The following is a 19,677-nucleotide window of genomic DNA, read 5'->3' on the forward strand; positions in this document are numbered from 1 at the left end:
GCTTCCTCATTTACTTTGCTTATGGCATCAGACACAGTGTTGAAGGTCATCGTGGCGATGGAGATGATGATTCTTTTTCAGAAAATAGTGGGATGCAAGAAAAGAACCCAGTGGATGACCCTGAAAATGCAAATGAAAGGGATCAATTTCTTCCACATGAAAGTACAAGTGAATGTTAAATTCTGCAAACACACCAATCTTTTAAAACTTCAATTGGAATTTTACTTGCAGACTGAAACTTCAGAAGCTTTCTGCCAACATGTGCCTCTTGAAAGTGTTTACTACAAGACCTAACTGATATTTTGGACAAGCTGCTAATCCATCTTCATCATTTCAGAACTGACATCATAAGGATTAATATTTAAATTTAAAAGAAAAAAAGTACCCTTTGGTAAGCAAAAATTTGGAGACATTGTTTGAAGTGTCATCCAAAATCACTGGCAGTCATCAGTTATGAAGAATTTTAGAACTGTCTGCAAGAGGTTCTGAGTATTTGACAATGCACTGTGAACATACGTGCCTTTCATACCTTCACCTAATCTTTGCTACATGTTTTGGCAACAATCTAAATTGTCTTTTTTCTGTTGCAGTAACTCATCGGAGATAAATTACATTCATACAGCCCTGGAAAGTATTTGCAAAATGAATGGTAATTGTATGGATTAGATACTTTGTAAAAATTAGAGGAGCATTTATTTATGTAAAAAGAAGTAATTGCTTATCTTTACTAAACATGACTATTCATCCATAGTCATGGAGAACTCAGTGAAGATACTTCAAAGGTTTTTAGTCCCTCTAAATAGCATTTAAGATTTCTACTTAAGTGCATGCCTTTTCTTTGAAGGACACTGTGTGTATAGAATAATACAAGAGAAGCTCTCTTGTTTTCTGCAAAGTCATCTGGGAAATAATCTGTTGGTTACAGTCTGGATAGCGGCAAACAAACGTGATTTAGCAAATTTTGTGCTTTTGACTTCAGAAGGGCCAGAATTTCATCTGACTAAATAATTTGGTACTTACCTGAAGCAGTCATCCAGTTTTCCTCCTTACTACTCATTTTTCCTCCTATATATTCTCCTTTATACGTGTTCCAGAACTGATATTGCTGAGATTAGCATTAGACATTGCTTCTCCTAAGAAAAATTAATGCACAACATCCCAGGTTTCTTTTCAGATGGTAGTGGAGGTTAAAAGAACAGAGGTCTGGGTTTTGGGAAAAAAAAACTTATTAAAACAGTATTTCAGTGCTTCATTAAGCCTTAAAAGTATGTTAGCGTAGCACTTTTTTGTGAGCCAAGCCTACATCCACAAATCCATTCATGTGGGTATGATGTCTGAATGCTAATTTATGTAAAGAACCAAACTGGTGTGGCAGTGCTGGGTAAACAATTATTTTAATGCTGGTAAAACCAGAAAATGTTCTTCTTTCAACATAAGTCATGTTATCTGTCAAAGGCACACAGGTATTTTAACACTTTGTCTCAGCAAGGAGTAGGTTCAAGTCCCATGAAGGATTCCACATTATGAAGTCATTTTTCAAGAATATATTTACAAAAAATCCTTCCCTAGAGTAAGAACTGTCTTGGACTTTGTCATGGAGAGTTGCAGTCTGTTGCTGGTACTAACCATTGGTATTAATCTCTACTGTTAGGTGTAAGAACTTTAGATGCCATGAGAGCTATGTTGGTTTACAGTGATGAGCACCTTACTTTTCATAACAGCTGGAATTTTATGAAAAAAAAGAATGGAAAAACCAAGCTAGTTAGGCTGCTTCTGTCTCTCTCCTTTTTCAGAGAGAAAACTTTTCAGAGCAATGAGTCGCTCTTTTTAATCTTAAAATTACTTCTTTCCCAGTAGTCTTAAATCCTCATCTTCAAAAAAGCCATTGCTGTGGGACAAGTCAGCTGTGCCCATGTGAAGCTTTTGTGTGATGTCTTTACAAGCCTACAGTGAAATACAGCTCTTACAATTCCTTCCACATCTCAGCATGTGGGAAGCACAGACTTATGTTTTGCTATGGTTGTTGATGCCACAGAGCAGGCCAGTTAAGTTCCCAAAACACAAACTGCTGCTGTTCTGTGATGTGCAAGGAAGCCTCCATTCCCTCATAGGGAATGTATGTGTGCACACTTGTCACACATACACATCTGTCTGAAATTAACCCACAGTGAATTTGATGTACTAGTTAAAATAATTCCTGTATTGCATTGGACTTTTCCTTTGAATGGATACTGCCAGTATAATTAGCTTCTGACTAAAGCAAGTGCTAGCTAAGGCCTCTGGAGAAAATTAAAGCAAGTATATTTTCTAGCTTATTTACCTGATGAATGTGTCAGCACTTTGTGTATTACAGATTCCCCTTTCATTTGTATTTCTCCCCCCTTTTTAGGGAAATTAATTTTTTTAAAATAATAGGATGTGCCTGTCCAAGTGTTGCTAAGACAGATGGGAGGAGCTGCAGCACCAGAACTACCCACATAACTAATGAGAGATAAAATTAAATTAAAGTCATTGTGTACTCTTAGTTGCTTCAAATGTGCAAAATTTATTTATATGTGTGTATAGTCATTATTAGTCAGTGTCTGGGTGAAAACAGGTAATTATGGTAATACAGGTAAATATAGTAAATTTGATGTGCATTTGTATATGCAGTCAAAATTCCAGATGCTTTAATGGGGCTCAGCAGAAGCAAAGGACGAGCCATGCTAGTCCTTACACAGGAGCAATGGATGCAAGAAATTCTGCTTTTGTTCTCACATTTGCTCTATCTCTGTACTTGCTGGAAGATCAGCTGAAAGCACAAGTCCATTGGAATTAAATCATTGTTATTTTTTAACAGTGTTGTTGATATTGTAAATTGTTCTGTGCAAATAATAATGGTACGTATTAATACAAAATATCTACTTTTGAAGGTAGCTTACTGGGTTTTTATTTCCCATGTAGAAAAAAATTCTCATAAACTTAATTTTTGTTTCTAAATGATTCATGTTAACTAAAGTGATCTTCCTGTGGTATTATAGTCTTAATTCTGCAGTGGGAAGTTTTATGAAGTAACTTAGATTTCATTGTCTGTTATCATGGATAACATTTATCACGGTACATTTCTTTCTGATGGTACAAAAACTATTCTGTTAATAACAGGATGCTTTTTCCTGCACAAGAAATGCAGGTCAGATTCCTGAAATCTGTCATATTGTGCTTATGTTACCAAGTGTTAAAGCCATTTCTATTACCTGCTGTTGGAGAACTATCAGCAATAAATGTCAATGGTACTGATACAGAGTTACTTATGTACTTAAGTAGGAATTGATGTGTGTCATCTAGAAACGTCAAATGATACAATGAATTTAGAGGCAAAACTTGGTAAAGCTTAAATATATATTCTGTGTTTTATTACATGATAAATGTATGAGTCATGTCACCCTTCCCCTAAAATTTATGAAAAAAAAATCTATATTTAAGAAATATAAGGCATAGTGTTTTCACAGAATTTTTAATAAGTGTCAATATCAATGTGCCTTAAACATTCTGAGGTGGTAACAGTGCAGGAAACCTGTGTGGGACTGTGTAATTGGGTATGAGGCCTTTGACACTGAGGCACATTTTTACAATAGGAATTTAATTCAAAAGAAGGCTGGCATGTCTTACTTGAGGGCATAAAAAAGAGAATGAAAGCACCTTTTTAATGCTCTTGGCCCCTAATTCTTCCTAGACACGCTGGGAAGTCGGTACAAATTATAGTATGCTCACTGAAGGCACTGAGGTTACTCAGTGTTAAGCAAATATATATTTTACAGAAAGTGTGGATGGTATTTCATATAGTATAGGATCTTTGTGTTTGTTTTTAATTTCCTGTACCTTTAGTATTTCTTTCTGGTATGTGTTTTGAGGACCTCTGCATTTTTAATAGTTGGACCTTTTCAAAGCTAAATATAATGCATTTACCAGGTACTGATCTATTTTCCATTTGATCTTAGAAATCAAACTCCTTAACATGAGCTAAATTGAAGGATTTCTGTGCATAGACACGCAGACATGCATTATAAAGAGTTTTATGTGTATATATATATTTTTTTTATTGTCAGTTGGAAAAATTCTGTTGTTTTTATATGTTTTCATGAGCCTTGTGCCAGGTCAACTCCAGCTTCACCAAGTTTACTTGGAGAATACAAGGAGTTGATTATTTAGGAGAGCTTTTTTCTTTTGTGGTACCAGAAAGTAAAGCATGACATATGCTTTACATATCTTTAAAAACAATTATGTGTGCATCATTTTTAAAAAAAAAAACATTAGCGTTCATATCCATCCTTTCTTTCTGTTTGTATGTACACTTTAATGATTATTTCTGTATTGTATGCTGCTGAGCATTTAAAGTGTAGATAGAATGATTTATGCAATTTAAACTACAAATCTGTATTTCTTTGAAGTGCTCTACCAAAATCAAGTCTTGAATTTTTATGAATGTAAAAATGCTTGTATTTAAGAATATGGTGCTTTTTTCCCCACTTTACAACAGAATTGTTATCAATGACATTTTTAGTTACCTTAGTTCCAAATTTTAATGGAAATTACATTGCTCCTCATTTACTGTAAAATGTGCTTTGTGGGATAACAATTGTGCATTTGTTCCATATTTTTAAATAAAGTTGAATATCACTTGTATGTCCTTCATACAGCAGACATAACTTCAATCACAACTATAGTTTTAGTTAACATTAAAATAGAATAATGACTTAAAATTATGAGTATGCCAGATATCTAATGACATTATACACATCATAGCACATTTAAAATAAATAACATGATAACACAGTATAGAGGGGAAAACACAACCATGTCTTATGTTTAAATAGGAAGATGGTCTGGAGATGAGGATACATGCAGCGTTTGTTTTCCTCTTGCTTCCAAGCATTGAAGAAACACTGAAATAGAGAATAACAGCCTTTGATTTGGGCATTTTGCGCTACACTGCCAAACCAGAGATGATGTTAGGTTTGATTTCCAGAGGGGATGCATAGCCCTCAGCATTCATGCTCAACTCCCTGGAGCACCAAGCCTTGTCCTTTTATTCACCCAACCTCAGACTTGAATGAATAAACTCATCGTCCCCTTGTTCCCTTTTTGTGAAAAAACCCCAAACCAAATCAGCTAACCACAACATTAACAACACAATCAAATCCTACAAAAAAAGACCTCCAAAACCCCAAAAAACCCCAAACAAGCCAACCCCAAAACATTGAATAGTACTGTGAGTATAGCAAGAAAATAAAAGCATGTGTCTGGGCAATGGATAGCAATAGTCTGGACACAGAACCCTATTTCCAGGGCAAGATTATCATCTGGTGCTGTTCTCAAAGACATTTGAGTAGTCATCTTTGTTCACAGAATATGACAGAATTTTTTCCAAGGTATATTATTTACAAGGAATTATAAAATAGTAATCAAATTATTAATAATCACCTTATTGTACATCCAGATGTACTAAGACTGGTCTTGAAAATCTTGGTCCCATGAAGCAGTGGAATAGGGCCACTATTTAAATAAGGATGAGTCATACTGAAATATTTAAAATATTACATGAAAAGATATATTTAATATGTTGGCTTACTCATGTGGAGGACTGGGATCATCACATGAAGGTTTACATTAGTTTTTCTGATGGCTGTAAATGAAAATGTTTTTCATGCATGCCTATTGTAAAGTAGGACACGAAAAATTAATAAAATAATTTTCTTTCTTCATTGCATACATTAGCATAAGAAAAAGGAATATGTCACTTTAAATATTTCTTAAAATTAATGCAGTCTGAGTGTTATTTCCATGTGCTATTACCATAATTTCCATAATAATATGAAGCTAATACTTGAAGCTCAGACACCATTAGATCATTGACCTACTCTGTGTGTGAAAGCAAAAGGGAAATTTCACCTAGGAAGGCACATAAGGATTGCAACCAGTAGTTTTGCAGATGACAGGGGGAAAAAAAGCCCACTCTTCATCATAAGGAGGAGTTGTGAATATTTCCACTGCAAATTTTCAGTTTATACTATACAACTTTTCTGAGTTCTTGCTGAGATTCATTTACCTTAAAGCAAAGACTGATAACCTTTTCATATACAGTACCTGATATTCCAATTATTTCAAGGGGGAAACACTTTTTAAATATCCTATAGCAACAAATACATTCTTTTTCTTAATTTGTTACAGGTAATGGATGACATGTTCATGATACACTGATAATAGAATGCAAAAGAGACCATGAAATTCCATCATCTTACTCTACTCCTGGGTCCTACTGGCTTCTTTCTGCGAACCAGGTGCCCCAGAGTGAAGTGTCAGAACAGGGTCAGGCAAGGAAGTCTCCAAACTCTGCGTGTGCGTGTATTTATGAGGGTGGAGGAGCATTACGCATGGACCGTCTGTCTTTTTTTGTGTGGATGCAGATGAAGCCAAGGCTTCCTTTAAGTAAACTGTAAATACTCGGCTCTCACATCTGCTGTGGCCCTGGAGCTGTGGTAAGGGATTCAATTTTTATTTATTTTTATTCACTCTGAGCGGTGGTTGTGTCTACTACGGGGGCTGCCTGTGATCTCTAACAGCCATTATTTTTCCCGTTCAAGTCCAACCTCGCCTTGCATTTACCTTTGTGGCCCCTCCAGTCATATTTTCCTCTCCCCTCTCCTCCAAGGAAACCATCAAGTTTCAAGGAATGGCTTTTTACAGCTCGTTGTGGGCAGAAACATACATGCGGCAAACATCAAGTTTACCAGCCTCGTCTCTTCGCTAGCAGCAGAGAGAGACGTGCGCCGTGTCAATGCGCTTCTCACGGGCATCCGCGAAAACTGTGTCACGGCCTATGGAGTCCCAGGCTGGACCAGAGAGAGCCCTCCTCTGTTTTCCACAGTGAGGTAGCTTTTCCTGAGCTAATTTGAATCTCTTGGGCCTGGCAGGCTGGTACGAGTGCAGCACTTTGAGTTAAAAATGTACTTTCGCTGTCTTGCTCAGCGCCCTACGCGCGGCGCTGGGGACACCTGTGATGCAGCCCGAGCGGCTCTCGCTGCTTCGCTCTGCCCGGCCGCCTGCGGGCCCCAGGGCACCAACAAACAGCCGGACCCGTGCAGATCCTCATATGGCAAGGGGCAGCTGGCACGGACCAGCGGCTTCAGCAAGAGCCGTCCCCCAGTGTCCCCGAACGCCCTGCGGCCGCAGCTCCGCTCCTCACACGGGGTCTCGGGCGAGGGAGGGCGGCTGGCGGCGGCAGCGGCCCAGCCCCGGCCCCTCCCCGCTGAGGCGCCCCGGGCCGGCCCCGCTGAGGCGCCCGCCCCGCCGCCGCGCCCGGGCCGCTCCCGCCATGCGGCTCTGGGTGCTGCTCAGCCTGCTGCTGCTGCAGGAAGCGCTGCCACACGGTGAGCCGCCGCCCCGACGGGTGCCCCCGCTTTGCCAGGCGCCGCGGGCTTCCCTTTTCCCAGCCGTACCCGCTGGCCCGACCGTCCCCGGGACGGGAGCGGGAGCCATCACGGGAGGGGCCGGCGGCGGGGCTCCCGTCCCGCCGGGCAGAGGCGGAGGGAAGGCGGGATGCTCGCATCGCAGGTCGCCGGAGCTTTCCGCCGACAATGTGGGTTTGGGTTTTGGGGAGTTTAGGCGTTTCGGGCTTTTAGGCGTTCGCGGCGGCTGCTCCTGCCGCCCGCTCCCTCTGGGGTGAAACGTGTTAAGTTCGCGTCCAGTCCCGTGTGGCGCCTGAGGAGGGACAGCGCTGGGCGTGGGACAGCGCTGGACGTGGTGCGCGGATTTAGCAAACAACCAAAAAAAGTTTTTGGCTTTGTGCATCATTGTTCGATTGAGAGCATCGAACTTCACTCATAATACCGCTTGCTTCAGGCTGTGAGGAAGTCTTGGTGAGGAAATGCAAGTTTTTGGGAATGGACGTTCATAACTAATTCTTTGCTTACATAGGCTTTAGCTAGAAAGAGAGGCTCTTTCACCATTGCAAAACGTGAATGAACTTATTAATACTTATTCATAAGAAAAAATAATAATAATTCCATTGTTTTTCACCGTGGAAGGGCTTGGGGATCTGCGTAGCCCATAGAAGGGTTTGTGGAGAAATGGCAGGCAGGCTCTTAGGTGAGTGGTGACAGACAGAAGCAGTTACCACAGGTACTTTGGGAGGTCATAAGGAAAACATTCTTGTAAGAACATAGAAAGTCCTCCACCATGAGAGCTGTTAAGCATAGAAAGAATTTGTTCGAGGAGCCTATACAGTCTCCAGCCTTTGGAAAAGTCAGAGCTCAACTGGACAAGGCTCATAACAGCTGAACAAATGGGAATGGACTTCAAGAAGCCTTTTCCAGCCTAGATTTTCTCATGACTACATGGAGAGGAATTGCACTGTGGATCAGAGTGGTGGGGGAGAGGATTTGTGCTGAAAGATCTGGTTTGTGGGTATACCACATCAAGAAGAGTATTTTCTATTTGAGAGGTAGGCAATAAAAACTAGAATAAGATGTGAGTTGTAATTTGGGATAATGATTTCCCAAGTCTATGTTTTTGTCAGTTTGTCATGTTTACATTGAGGTGTATAAAGGTGCTTCCTGCTCTGCCATCCAGCTTAGCAGATGGAGAGATGCAGAAAGAAAGTAATGGAGAGAATTGGGAGAAATGGGTAAAGTAACCAGGCATATTTAATAAGAATTTATTGTCTAAAGCTAAATGTAGAAGTCCTAATGGAGGAATTGTAATTTCAAAATAGTCTTCCTAATTTATCTTATATTAATTTATGAACTAATGAAATATGGCCCTCCAGATTGGCTCTGTTTGGATGATTAGCTTTTCATTTGAAGTATCACAAGTGATGAGATGCATCCAGCTTGTTCTGTTACATTACTAGTAATCAAAAATACTCTTTCCTTATATGATAATCCTGGTGGTTAATTATACTTTATGGTAACCTTACACTTAATTTATTTTCACCTCAAGGAAGAAGTAATCAGTATAACTTTGGAGTGTTTTCGGTCTCTGATGGTGCCAAGATGTAGCATGGGTCCTGCCTTGTGGAATGGGTATGTCTAGTGGACAATGAACACGATTCCTTTGTGCTTGTTGTGGGACCATGCTCACACACTGTTTCTCAAGTTCTCTAGGCTGAACTTGAAGATCAGGGGCCTTCTTGAGTTATAACCTGTGCAGCTGTGGGACCAGTGGAATATGCATGTGGATATAGGTGATGTCTCAAAAAATGAATGCTCTTCAGGATTTTGTAATTAACACCCATTTTGAAATTGTTGTGTATGTGATATTTGTGAGAGCAAGGGGAAGACAAACAAAGGATAGGTTGAGACAAATACTGTGAATCAGGAGCAAAAGTTCTGCATGATGTATTTCTGTGACATACGGATGCATAGTCTCCTGCTTTGGCATGATGAGTTAGTAGGGACCCTGAATGAACTGCTGCAGCTGAAATTAGTACAGTGCCTCTTAGAAGTGACATTAGGAGCTGATCAGAGGGAGAAATGAGGCATTTTCTCAATATTTTTCTAAGTCTCAATTTTATTATATTTTTATATGTAATAAGAAGTGCTGTTGCACTAGAGCAGTGCAACATTAAGCAATGCAGTGTTATTAAAATGGTGAGGGGTCTGTGCATACCTCTGGTGAGACAGTAAAATATCCCAAATGTGGCATATTCATGTGCTTGCATAAATGGGCTAGTTGACTTTGTTCCCTTTCTTGGGAAAGTCTTGCAGATTGGGTAAGAAAATTGAGGATTCTTGGTTTATGTTCCTGGAGGGATTTCATTGTGTGTCTTCTTTACCTTAGGCGATACTGTAGCAGTTAATTTAGTTACCTGGCACAGAAAGACTTCATTCAGCCATGACAGAAGACAGAATTGTGAGGTGCAGAAATGGTGGTGTCAGTAGGTACCTGGGCAGACTTACAAGGGAGTGTTGGGAAGGAGCATGGCCACACCTTGCTTGGAAACTCACCTCTCTAGGAGGTGCAACAGAGGCAGAACCAGGTTTTCTGTGTAGGAAGACAAAGCTCATCTGATGTGTTTCCTGAAATGTCCCTGCTGTCACCTGCAGGGAAATACAAAGTCAGGCAGACCAGGCTCTCACCGAGCAGTTGGCAGTGCAGTGTAGGAGGAAAGTGTTCAGACTCGCTGAACTGCAGAAACATGGAACAGAGGGAGCTTGTGTGGAGAGAAAAAACTTAATCTTGAGAAAATCAAAACCAGGTTTCTGGCACTTAAAATTGAAAAGCTTTCATAGGGGAGTCCTTAACAGTTTCTTAAAGACAGAGGCTCAGGTGTGGCAGAGCACACAGTATGGGATGAAGCATTTCCTAGAAGTGAGATTGCAGGATCTGTGTGCCTATGAAATAGTGTCAGGATCGAGGCTGGCAAAAAAGTCATGAAAATGTTTGAACAAATTTCAGTAGGGTTTGATGGGGAAAAAAAAAAAAAGAAAAAGGATGGCTGAACCAAAGCTTGTGTGCTGCTACAGAGTAATCTGGAAAGTTCAACACGGAACTGAAATGGCCGATTTGAAACCGGAATGCATATTCAAAAGGCATATCAGGCCCGTCAGTGGAACCTTTCAGTACTAGGGCACAGTAATGTGATGGAATTCTATTAAGATATAATAGCATACCCAAGGAAGAAGTGGCAGTATGTGTAGAAGAAAACTTAAGTCTTGAATCTGTTTCCTGGTGTGTTTTGATGGTAAAAGTCATCAGGACTGAAATACCAGCCCTGTGGAGAACCAACCTGGTAACTGACCACCCAATGTGTAATGACTGCTCTGCTGAAGAAAATAAGAGGGGCAGCAAGGGCTGGATAGAAAAGCAAAAGGAGTAATAACTTCTCCTCACGTGGGCTAGGTCGCACATCTCGAGGTGTGGTGCAGAATGCAATTGTTTAGATGCCACAAATAATGACTTAGAGCTGCTATTCAGAGAGCCCTTCAGAAGAGCAGCAATTCTTGACTTGATCTCAAGTGCTACTCAGGTAATTGGATTCAGATGTTGCTGTGGAACAGCCAGACTGTAGTTCTAATATTCTTTCAGGAAGAATAAAAGACAAAGAAACCACTGATGTGTTTAATTTTGGAAGGGGGAATTACATAAGAGGAGGAGGCTTCTTAAATCACATGTGGGTTAAATATAAAAAACAGAATAAAGCAGACAAAAAGAGTTTGGGAAATGGCTTACAAAAGGATAAAACCAGTCATAAATCCTTCTTCTTCTCTTGTACTGTGGTGGGGCAGAGAGACATGGCTGCAGAATTTTTATGGCTGGGAGGAATGGTGAATAAGAAAGAACATCTGTAGAAAGTAAAATTTAAAAAATTATCTTTGTGCACCCATGTTCACTGTGGAGGTGCTTAGGGAGTTTTTAATGATAAAATGACATGATAAGCATAGAAGGAACTTAGAGTGCAATATCCTATGAAACTCTGTAAGAGCAGACTCTGAAATAGAATTTTTCTCTATGGGGAGAATAATTAGAGGACACATCTCATTAATATACCAAAAGAATCAGTAAGAAAATCAGCAACAGAAACTGTTTAAGTGCCATGATTTTATGATATACACCTGAGGTGAAAAAAATTTGAATCTGAAATTGGTGAAGCCTTAATCCAGGTCCATAGCTTGTCATAATTTCCCATCTTTTTCCAGAGAAGTGCAATGAAGCTGTTGAAGGGTCTAGAGGGTAAGTCCTATGAGGAGTGGCTGAGGGAGCTGGAGTTGCTTCGCCTGGAGAAAAGGAGGCTCAGTGGTGACTTTATCACTCTCTACAACTACCTGAAAGAAGGTGGTAGCAAGTGATAGGACAAGAGGACAGAGCCTCAGGCTGGGCCAAGGGAGGTTCAGGTTGGACATAGGAGGAATTCCTTCTCAGTAGGTGTGATTAGACATTGGAATGAACTGCCAGTGGAGGTAGTGGAATCACCATCCCTGAAGGTGTTTAAGGAAAGACTGGAAAGTGGCACGGCCTAATTGACATTGTGGGTTTTGGTCAAAGGCTGGACTCGATGATCTCAGGGGTCTTTTCCAACTGAATTGATTGCGATAGCACTACATATCACTATATGATATCATATAACTATACCTTTTCCAGGAAATGGAATATCCCAATATTTTACAATATCTGGGGGAGGTAGAGGCACAAAGCCAGATGTCTGTATTCTGTAAACTGAACTCATGAATTCTGAAAAATCAGTATGGCTTTGGCATTACTTTCCTTTTTTTCCTTTTTGTTTTTCTTTTTTTTTTTCAGGTCTGCTGTGGTTCTTTGAGGACTTTTTGTAAGAGTGTGGCCATGTATGAATTGGTTGATATATTTGGATTCCCAAAGGCTTTTATTAAGCCTGTTGTAAAAGATTCCATGGGAATCAATGTGCTGTGAGACAAGGGAAGACCGCTCATGGAACAATAACTAATAGGAAATAATGAGTAGGAATTAGTCTTTTTGCAATATGGATGGAATTGCTTTTATCCAGTTGAATTTAACAAGGGTCTTGTAAGGAAAATGCTTTTCAGCATTTTAAAATACCTGTTAAAAGAAAACTGTCAGTAAAGAGTTGTAGAATGATCTCTCAATTTTGAAAGACTGGGCAGGGACAGGATGGAACTTCAGATTTCCTGTTGGTAGACATTAAATAACACAAATTGTTCTAACTTCATGTATGTCTTGCTGGGTTTCTACTTAACGAATTTTTAAACAATAGCTCCTTCTTAGGAAAGTGCTCTTGGAATGACACTTGATTATTTTTCAAAAAGTCAGCTCCTAATATTGTTATCTTGAAAAGTAATGAGTTGTTTAGACAGGAAAGAAGACGCCATTAATATGTACAACTGGATCTGAGAATACCTTGAATCTGGTATACAGTCTGCTTTTGTGTTCTTGCCATCACCCAAATGCGGTGTAGCGAACTGCTGTAAGATGCATATTCTTTACAGGAACAATTAGACAGAGTAGGACTTGTTATTCTGGAAAGAAAACGAGTCAAAAATGCTCAAGTTTTGTAAAAGTATATATGTTGGAGAGAATGTTGTTGGAGAAACATGGATATTTATTTGTTTAATAAAAAACCTAGAAGGCATCTAGTATTTATGTGTAATTTGTGTAATTTTCAAAACTGGCCATCAAATCAATGAAGGAAAACATCCAAGGACAATATAATAAAAAACCCCCAAAAAACCCCAAAACCAAGCAAAACCAAAAACAGCCAAGCACAATAAAATGATGACAACTACGTCACAAGGTTCACAGACCCCTTGAGCTAAAGGTTCTTGGAAGCTTAGGAGACTAGTATCAAAGGAGCAGAGATGGTTGCCCCGTTCCCTGACTGGCATCTGACACTAGGTGGTGTCAGTGCAAATAATTTTGGCCTGACCCACTGTAGCCTTTCTAATGTAATGCAAGGAAAAAACGCTAGAATTTCCTGGTTTTTGAATTCGTGCTCACAAGGCACTGAGCTGTTTAAAAGAAATGTGTTGTACATCAGCCTGGACTTGGAGAAGTCAAAGCTGACGCAGTGCAAGGTGTCCAGCTGGGGTTTGAGGAGTGTCACAAGAGCCATCAGTGGCAGGAATCTGGAAGCCCTGCTGCTCGTACTGGCAGTCGGTACCAGTTTTAATTGTGCTGTGTATATGAGTATGCTGAGTTTTTCATTCCAGAGGGAGCTTGTTGATTGATTTGTGCAATGAAATACCTCAGCATTTCTATGGGGAAAACAAGAATTAGCTGTCAGGCGCAGTTAGTGGTGTTTCTGGTGTCTGACAAAAGTAGTTTTAGGCTTGTCTCACAAAAGGACTGTGCTTCCTGATGTCAGTTAGAGTTTTTGTTCGTTTTTATTTTTAAATGAAATTAAAATTGAAATTTTTCTTTTTGTTTCCTTTGTTAAGGCAACAGGTCATCCCTGTTCTTTCTAGGAGGTAATGAAACCCCCTACTATTTGTCTCTAAATAAGATTCTGTCTTCATCTGGACTGTCAAAATAAATGGCTTCTATGGAGAAGTGACAACTTAAGTCACCTTCAAGTGACTGAAGTGACACTTGCATTTCAGTAATTACTGTAAATGAAGAAGACTGCATCACTATCAGTATTTTATAAATCATCGTGAAGCTCTACACTTGTGAGTTCTTCACGTGTCCCTTATGGAAGCATGGTGTGTGAAGAGGTCATGCAGAGGTGATGGGCATGTGACATGAATGTGGAGAGCTTGTGTAGCATTGAGTGCTGCATGGCAACACCAGGAGGTGGAAATGACAAAAGTGGCTGGAGATACAAGTGCTGTGTTTCTTTCCCTTACCATTTGTAAAGTTTTCATACCTTACATATTTCTCCGTTTATGTAAGTAAAGATTTTCCACATGTTCTTGAAAGCTCTCTTTTTTTTTTCCTTTTTCCCCAGGAAAATGGGTCATGGCAGACTTCATAAACTTAAGGAAATTAACTCTTACTAAATTTTATGCATCTTTTCTAGGAAGAGCAAAACTTCAGTTATTCTCTGGGATGATAAGGAAGTTTGTTTTTTTTTTCAAAAGACTATATAAAATTTTTCTAATCAGTAACATTGCCTTCTTTACTTTACCAGTTATTGGACAGCCTGCAAAGAGTAAGCGTCCCAAAGAACATGGAGAAAACAAAATTAAGCCTGTTAACAAGAAAGTAAAACCCAAGACTCCCAAAATGAAGGAGAGAGAATCCATGGACTCCTCTTTGAAGTCTCAGTCCATACTGACACAGATGACGGATAAAGGTCATTTCCAGAAACTAGCTGCCACCTTAAGCCTAGCTGCAGGAGAAACCATAGAACTGCGATGTAAGGGGAATAATGTTACTTGGAGCTATCCTCCTTATTTAGACACCTTCAAAGACTCCAGACTCAGGTAAGCCATTTTTCATTTTTTTGCAGGAAAAATCCAGAACTTTTTTTCCCTTACTGAATTCAACAGCAAAAAGGATGAGCAACTTTTAGTCATCACCAGCTACTGCCTTGTGATGTGCATTGTGGAATAGTCTTACAGCAAGTGAACTCTGTTTCCTTCAGATGAATATAAAATGAAGATGATGTTCACCATTTTGCTTCAGCCACAAACAGGGAGCCACGTTAGGGTTGGTACAAAGTAAAACTCTCAAAACGTGTGAGTGTGGATGTCAGGTGCTCACTACCAACTCTGTTGCTGCGCAGAGACCTGCTCATGTTGGGCTGTACTGGTTGCTACCATGTGAGGTAGTTAGGTTAATTTCCTGAAGAGGCTCAAACTCGCATCTCTTAACAAGTGAAAAATTCACCAGCCTTCATGCTAAGGAGCAAGGGAGAGTAGTGGTTCAGTCAGAGTTGACTTTGCATGCAAAATGAAATTGCAGGGCTTGTGTTGCATTGGAGTATAACGCTGAGGATTGCCACTTTACATCGAGGAAAGCTTTTTCTTTTATCTTGTGACATTTTAAGGAAAATCATATAAAGGTTTGTTAGAGCCAGAAGAGGAACTAACTGCCCCACGATCTGAGTGTCCTGTTGCTCTCAACATCTTTTCTGAGACTCTGTAAATTACCATCCTGGTTTTTGAGGACAGTACATGTAGATTAAATGTAGTAATTTAGTTCTGTATTAGAAAGAGAAGGGGCATAGAAGGAGCTTAAGGATGTCCTCCACAGGCATTTTATTGCTCTGAGAAGTGTTTGTTTTCACCAGCTGTTTTATAGAGGCAGTGAAGCACTGTGAATGATACCCAAAGCAAGAATTGTTAGGAGCTTTTCTTGGATTATTAGGTGAGAGGGGCACAGAGGTATGAGTCGAGATATCAGCTGCTCTTGTCCTGTTGCTCCTAAATTAAGTACAAGTGTGTATGGTCTCTCTAAGTAACTCAGGTTATCTGAATCTCAGTGATCTATTCACTATTTACAGGTGTGATGTTACCTTAAAATCAGTCACAGTTAATTAGTTTTTCAGATACACTCTTCTTTCCACTTCTCTTTCCCAAGAGGAGTGTTGATGAATGGCAGTTACACATTGTGATCTCTAGCACATCCTCCTGTAATTCATGAGCCAGTTCTCTGTGCAATTATTTGCTTGTCCCTTGTTGGCTGAGGCGCTCAAGAGCTACCCTGGCTGAGTGCAAGGCTTCTGCCTCAGTAAATTACAGCAGCAAGCTGGTTCCTGCTGCTGGCTTATCACAGCAATATCTGTCAAAAGATCTTGTGGTTGCTTTGAACTGCTACTGCTTATTCTTTTGCAAGGAATACTGTTCTATCCAGGTTTCTTTCAGCAGGTGGCGTTTATTAGCTGCAGTACAGACCTGGCCTCCCAGCAAGCCAGAGCTGGATGTGCAAATCAACAGGGAGTGCATGTGGATGTGGTGGTGGTTGTCATTCTCAAGTCTGTCTTAATGTTTTGTGCATTTGCAAATCGATTGCTGGCGTGGTTTGGTCCTGTAGACCTCCAAGCCACACTGAGTGTCAGAATCTGGCATTGAAGATGGGGCAAGTATTCGGGGTTTTTTGGAGAGGAATCAGATTGTTTCTTGATTGGTTATTTGACAGTCTATTCCTCTCATGCAAAATTAAGTTTCTCTGTTGATGTGTGTGGGACAAAATACAAGAAATTGAGATGGTTTGGGGAAACAGGAAAAGGATATGTATGTCATTATTGTGTAATTTTCTGTTTTCCAGTTTTAAGTAGTTTGGGATCCTGCTGCCTCAGCAATTTACATTTCTGTACTCAGTCAAGTTAGCAGTAGTAATTTAACCATACAACAAAAGTTAGTTACGCCACGCAAAATAAGCGCTATAAAACATTTTAACTGGGTGGATGTTACTTGCCTAAGTATTTATTTTCTTTTAGAAGTATGTTAGGCATATACTTAAGGATCTGTATTGAAATATAATGGTCATAGCTTTTGAAATAAGTTGTTAAAGCAGTAAGGCTGTATTTGAGTAAATCAGCAGCTTTGAATGAAAGCAGAAGATCCTAAAATTAACTAGAGAAATTGAAAACATAGATTAGAAGCAGATTTCAGAGTCAAGAAGAGTAATAATTTCTGGAGACATTGACCACAGAATCCCTGTGAAGTTACATTTTCTTCATGTTTTTAGCATGGCTTTGGTAATTATCTTAAGGTCTTTGCTGTAATGCTAATAGGTGCTTATGAAATAAAGTCTGCTCTTAGAATGTGGAATTTTAAATTTGTATTCTGTGGTTTCAGAAAGGTTTGATGGAGTTTAACTGCAAGTATCATAAAAGTTACTTAGCTCAGTTGGCAGGGTTTGTAAGTGAGCTGCCATCAGAAAAAGTCAGCAAAGCTATGATCTTTCAAAAGGAGCTTAGATCTTCCTCATGGCATATGCAAGACCATGAACCAAGCATCAACTGCGATAGGCAATTAAAAAATTTTATAAATACATTGCCTTCATTATTTTAAAATAAAATGATGAATATAGAACAGAGGGGGAGAAAAATTATTAGCATATAATAACAGCAGAAATAGTTTAATCATCTGGGTAGGTATATATCCAGTATCTTCTAATATTTTTTAAGTACTTAAAGACCAAGAATAAGACATTCCCTTTATTACCAGTTAGTGAGGTCTGGGGCAAAACCCAAGCTAATTAACTGAGCTGGGCCTTTTTTACCTTAGATTTCCATGAGCATCTTGTTGGAGTTGGGGTACTGGTGCAAGCCAGAATTGATGGCAGCAGCGGGGGGACATAATGGGGCCAAGAGGAAGTAATGGAAAATGAAGGAGTGGGTTGGTGTGCCAGAGGAAAAGTAAAAAGGAGGAGAGACACTGGTGATGAGATCCCTGCAGTTGCTGGGGACTAGTGAGAGAATTCTTCTGTTCATCTTAATGTTCCTATAAGCAACAGATGCTCCGGCATCCAATTCTTACTTTTCCCTTAAATAATAGAAAGGATGTGCAAATTCAACTACTCTGGCATTTTGGCTTGCAACTAATTAAATTTAGCATCAATGTCATGTATTTTCTATGGGTGGTTACAAAAAGAAGTAGGGATAAAAAACAGATGTTTTGCCTCCATGCTGTGCTTACTGCATTTTTAACTCACCCATATGATAAGGAGAATACAGCAACCTGGGGGACAACATGCCTTTTCTAAGGAGGATGATTTTAATTAGAAAAGCCATTTCTGTAGTATTACTGGCTGTGCTTTCATTGAATTTTTTCGTGTAGCCATTCTTTACAACCTGGTAAATGAAATATTTTGCTTGCTGTACTAGAAAGTCTCAGTTTTTAATAGGACTGGAGCTGTTACATGTGCTAAAATTATCATATCCGAGGGAGTGAGAGATGCTGAGTGAAAGGAGGAGGTGGACTCTGGCTGCTTCGTGCTGAGATGGAGCAGAAATTTTGGTTTTCCTCTGTTCTAACTGGAGTACACACTGAAACAATTTACTTAGCTTTAGAGACTGGAGCATGAAGTACAGCTCTGGGGAGAAAGCTCAAATCATGTAAACATTGTTTGCAACTTAAGGATGCACACAAGCTGGCTTCAGAACTAGCCTATTATCTATAATGTTCTCTTGCTTTGTGCAGCACATAAATACTTCTTGTCTGAAAATTTTGTGTGCTGGCACCAAAAACATTGGTGGTGTTAGCAGTCAGAGGTTGCTCTTGCACCCCCAGTATGGAAGGACTGGAATGCTGTTTTGTAAGACTGTGAATAACAAATTAATGACTGGAGGCTCACCCAGAAACTGGATCTACAACATATGAGAGGGATGAAAATAAAAATCAGGGCAGGCACATTTTCCATGTACTAAAGCTTTATAGCAGAAAGCTGCTCTGACTTCACATAGTCTCTGTGCTGCCTGATTGGAGCATGGGTCTCTCCCCTGCCTAAAACCAGCTGCATTTAACTTCCTCTGATAAGTAAACTCACATGAAATTGAGCTGCTCTAATGGAAGAAGCTGGGACAAACAGCTGGATATGCATCACTTGTACATTCATGTGGGAGGAGGGTGTCTGGACAGGAGCACTCTCACAAATATTAAGGAAACTGGGTGTGGTAGGGGCCAAAATTAGACTGCTTTTACTGAAGGCATACTCCCAGAGGCTTAGTGGGATGTCAGTTGTGCTCATGTGTATAACTGAATTTGATTTTGCTGCTTGTGCTTTGAAGATTGAAAGCTAAGGATGTTTTCCTTCTGTAAAACAGCGAGATGTTACATTCCTGTTCTAGTGAGTGTGTTGATTTGGGATAAGCTCTCTTGTCAGTATGAAGGCGGCTGCTTGAGAGGAGTTTGGTAGATGCTCTTTGAGTGATGCTATTTACACTGTCCATATTTTCATATAAATATATATTTTAGTTTCTAAGTATGGTATAGTTTCTGGCAAAAATCTTCAGAACTTTAAATAAAGTTTAATAAGATGAATATATGGAATAAGATTTTTGGCTACTTTTCTAGTTTCTTTAAACAGTCTGGTAATGTTCATATATACAACATTTTTACTTTGTGACATCTACAATACAGCAAAGTTTTGGCTTCTGGGTCAGATTTCCCAGCATCTAAAATACTAATGAAATACTAATCAAATAATAAGTTACCCTGGAAATACTGGTCAGCTGCAGGATTTACCATTTGTACTTTATTTCATATGGTCTGTTTTGTCTGCTTAATATGGTCATGTCTCAAGTTTCAACGCTTTCAG

The 19,677-nt window shown here is 39.6% G+C and overlaps 2 protein-coding genes and 1 long non-coding RNA gene across 21 annotated transcripts in view; 2 read left to right on the forward strand and 1 right to left on the reverse strand.

The window, feature by feature from the left end:
• Positions 1-4,662, forward strand: part of SLC7A2 (solute carrier family 7 member 2) — a 53,137-nt gene extending 48,475 nt beyond the window's left edge. For all 12 annotated transcript variants that reach the window (XM_023925128.2, XM_086888773.1, XM_086888766.1 and 9 more), the window contains one exon: positions 1-4,662. In XM_023925128.2, coding sequence (XP_023780896.2) covers positions 1-179 — 179 coding nt within the window. In that variant the 3' untranslated portion in view covers positions 180-4,662.
• On the reverse strand, positions 4,103-6,365 carry LOC111927988 (uncharacterized). The gene is made up of 3 exons (XR_015286795.1): positions 6,279-6,365; positions 5,461-5,532; positions 4,103-4,922 (listed from the first exon to the last, which is right to left on the reverse strand). It is a non-coding gene; the product is annotated as an uncharacterized LOC111927988 (long non-coding RNA).
• PDGFRL (platelet derived growth factor receptor like) overlaps positions 6,208-19,677 on the forward strand; it is a 21,803-nt gene continuing 8,333 nt past the window's right edge. Inside the window, exons 1-4 of one of the 8 annotated variants that reach the window (XM_086888780.1) lie at positions 7,552-8,479; positions 8,977-9,059; positions 13,908-14,138; positions 14,600-14,894. In XM_086888780.1, the coding sequence (XP_086744906.1) occupies positions 14,695-14,894 (200 nt within the window). In that variant the 5' untranslated portion in view covers positions 7,552-8,479; positions 8,977-9,059; positions 13,908-14,138; positions 14,600-14,694. Of the gene's footprint in view, positions 6,516-6,597; positions 6,909-7,267; positions 8,480-8,976; positions 9,060-12,250; positions 14,139-14,599; positions 14,895-19,677 lie in introns of those variants that run through there. The other 7 variants (XM_086888778.1, XM_086888777.1, XM_086888781.1 and 4 more) reach the window with 7 other exon arrangements.

Source organism: Cyanistes caeruleus, chromosome 5 (genome assembly GCF_971803275.1).
Source record: "Cyanistes caeruleus chromosome 5, bCyaCae1.hap1.1, whole genome shotgun sequence".
In the NCBI taxonomy this organism is placed as follows: Eukaryota; Metazoa; Chordata; class Aves; order Passeriformes; family Paridae; genus Cyanistes; species Cyanistes caeruleus.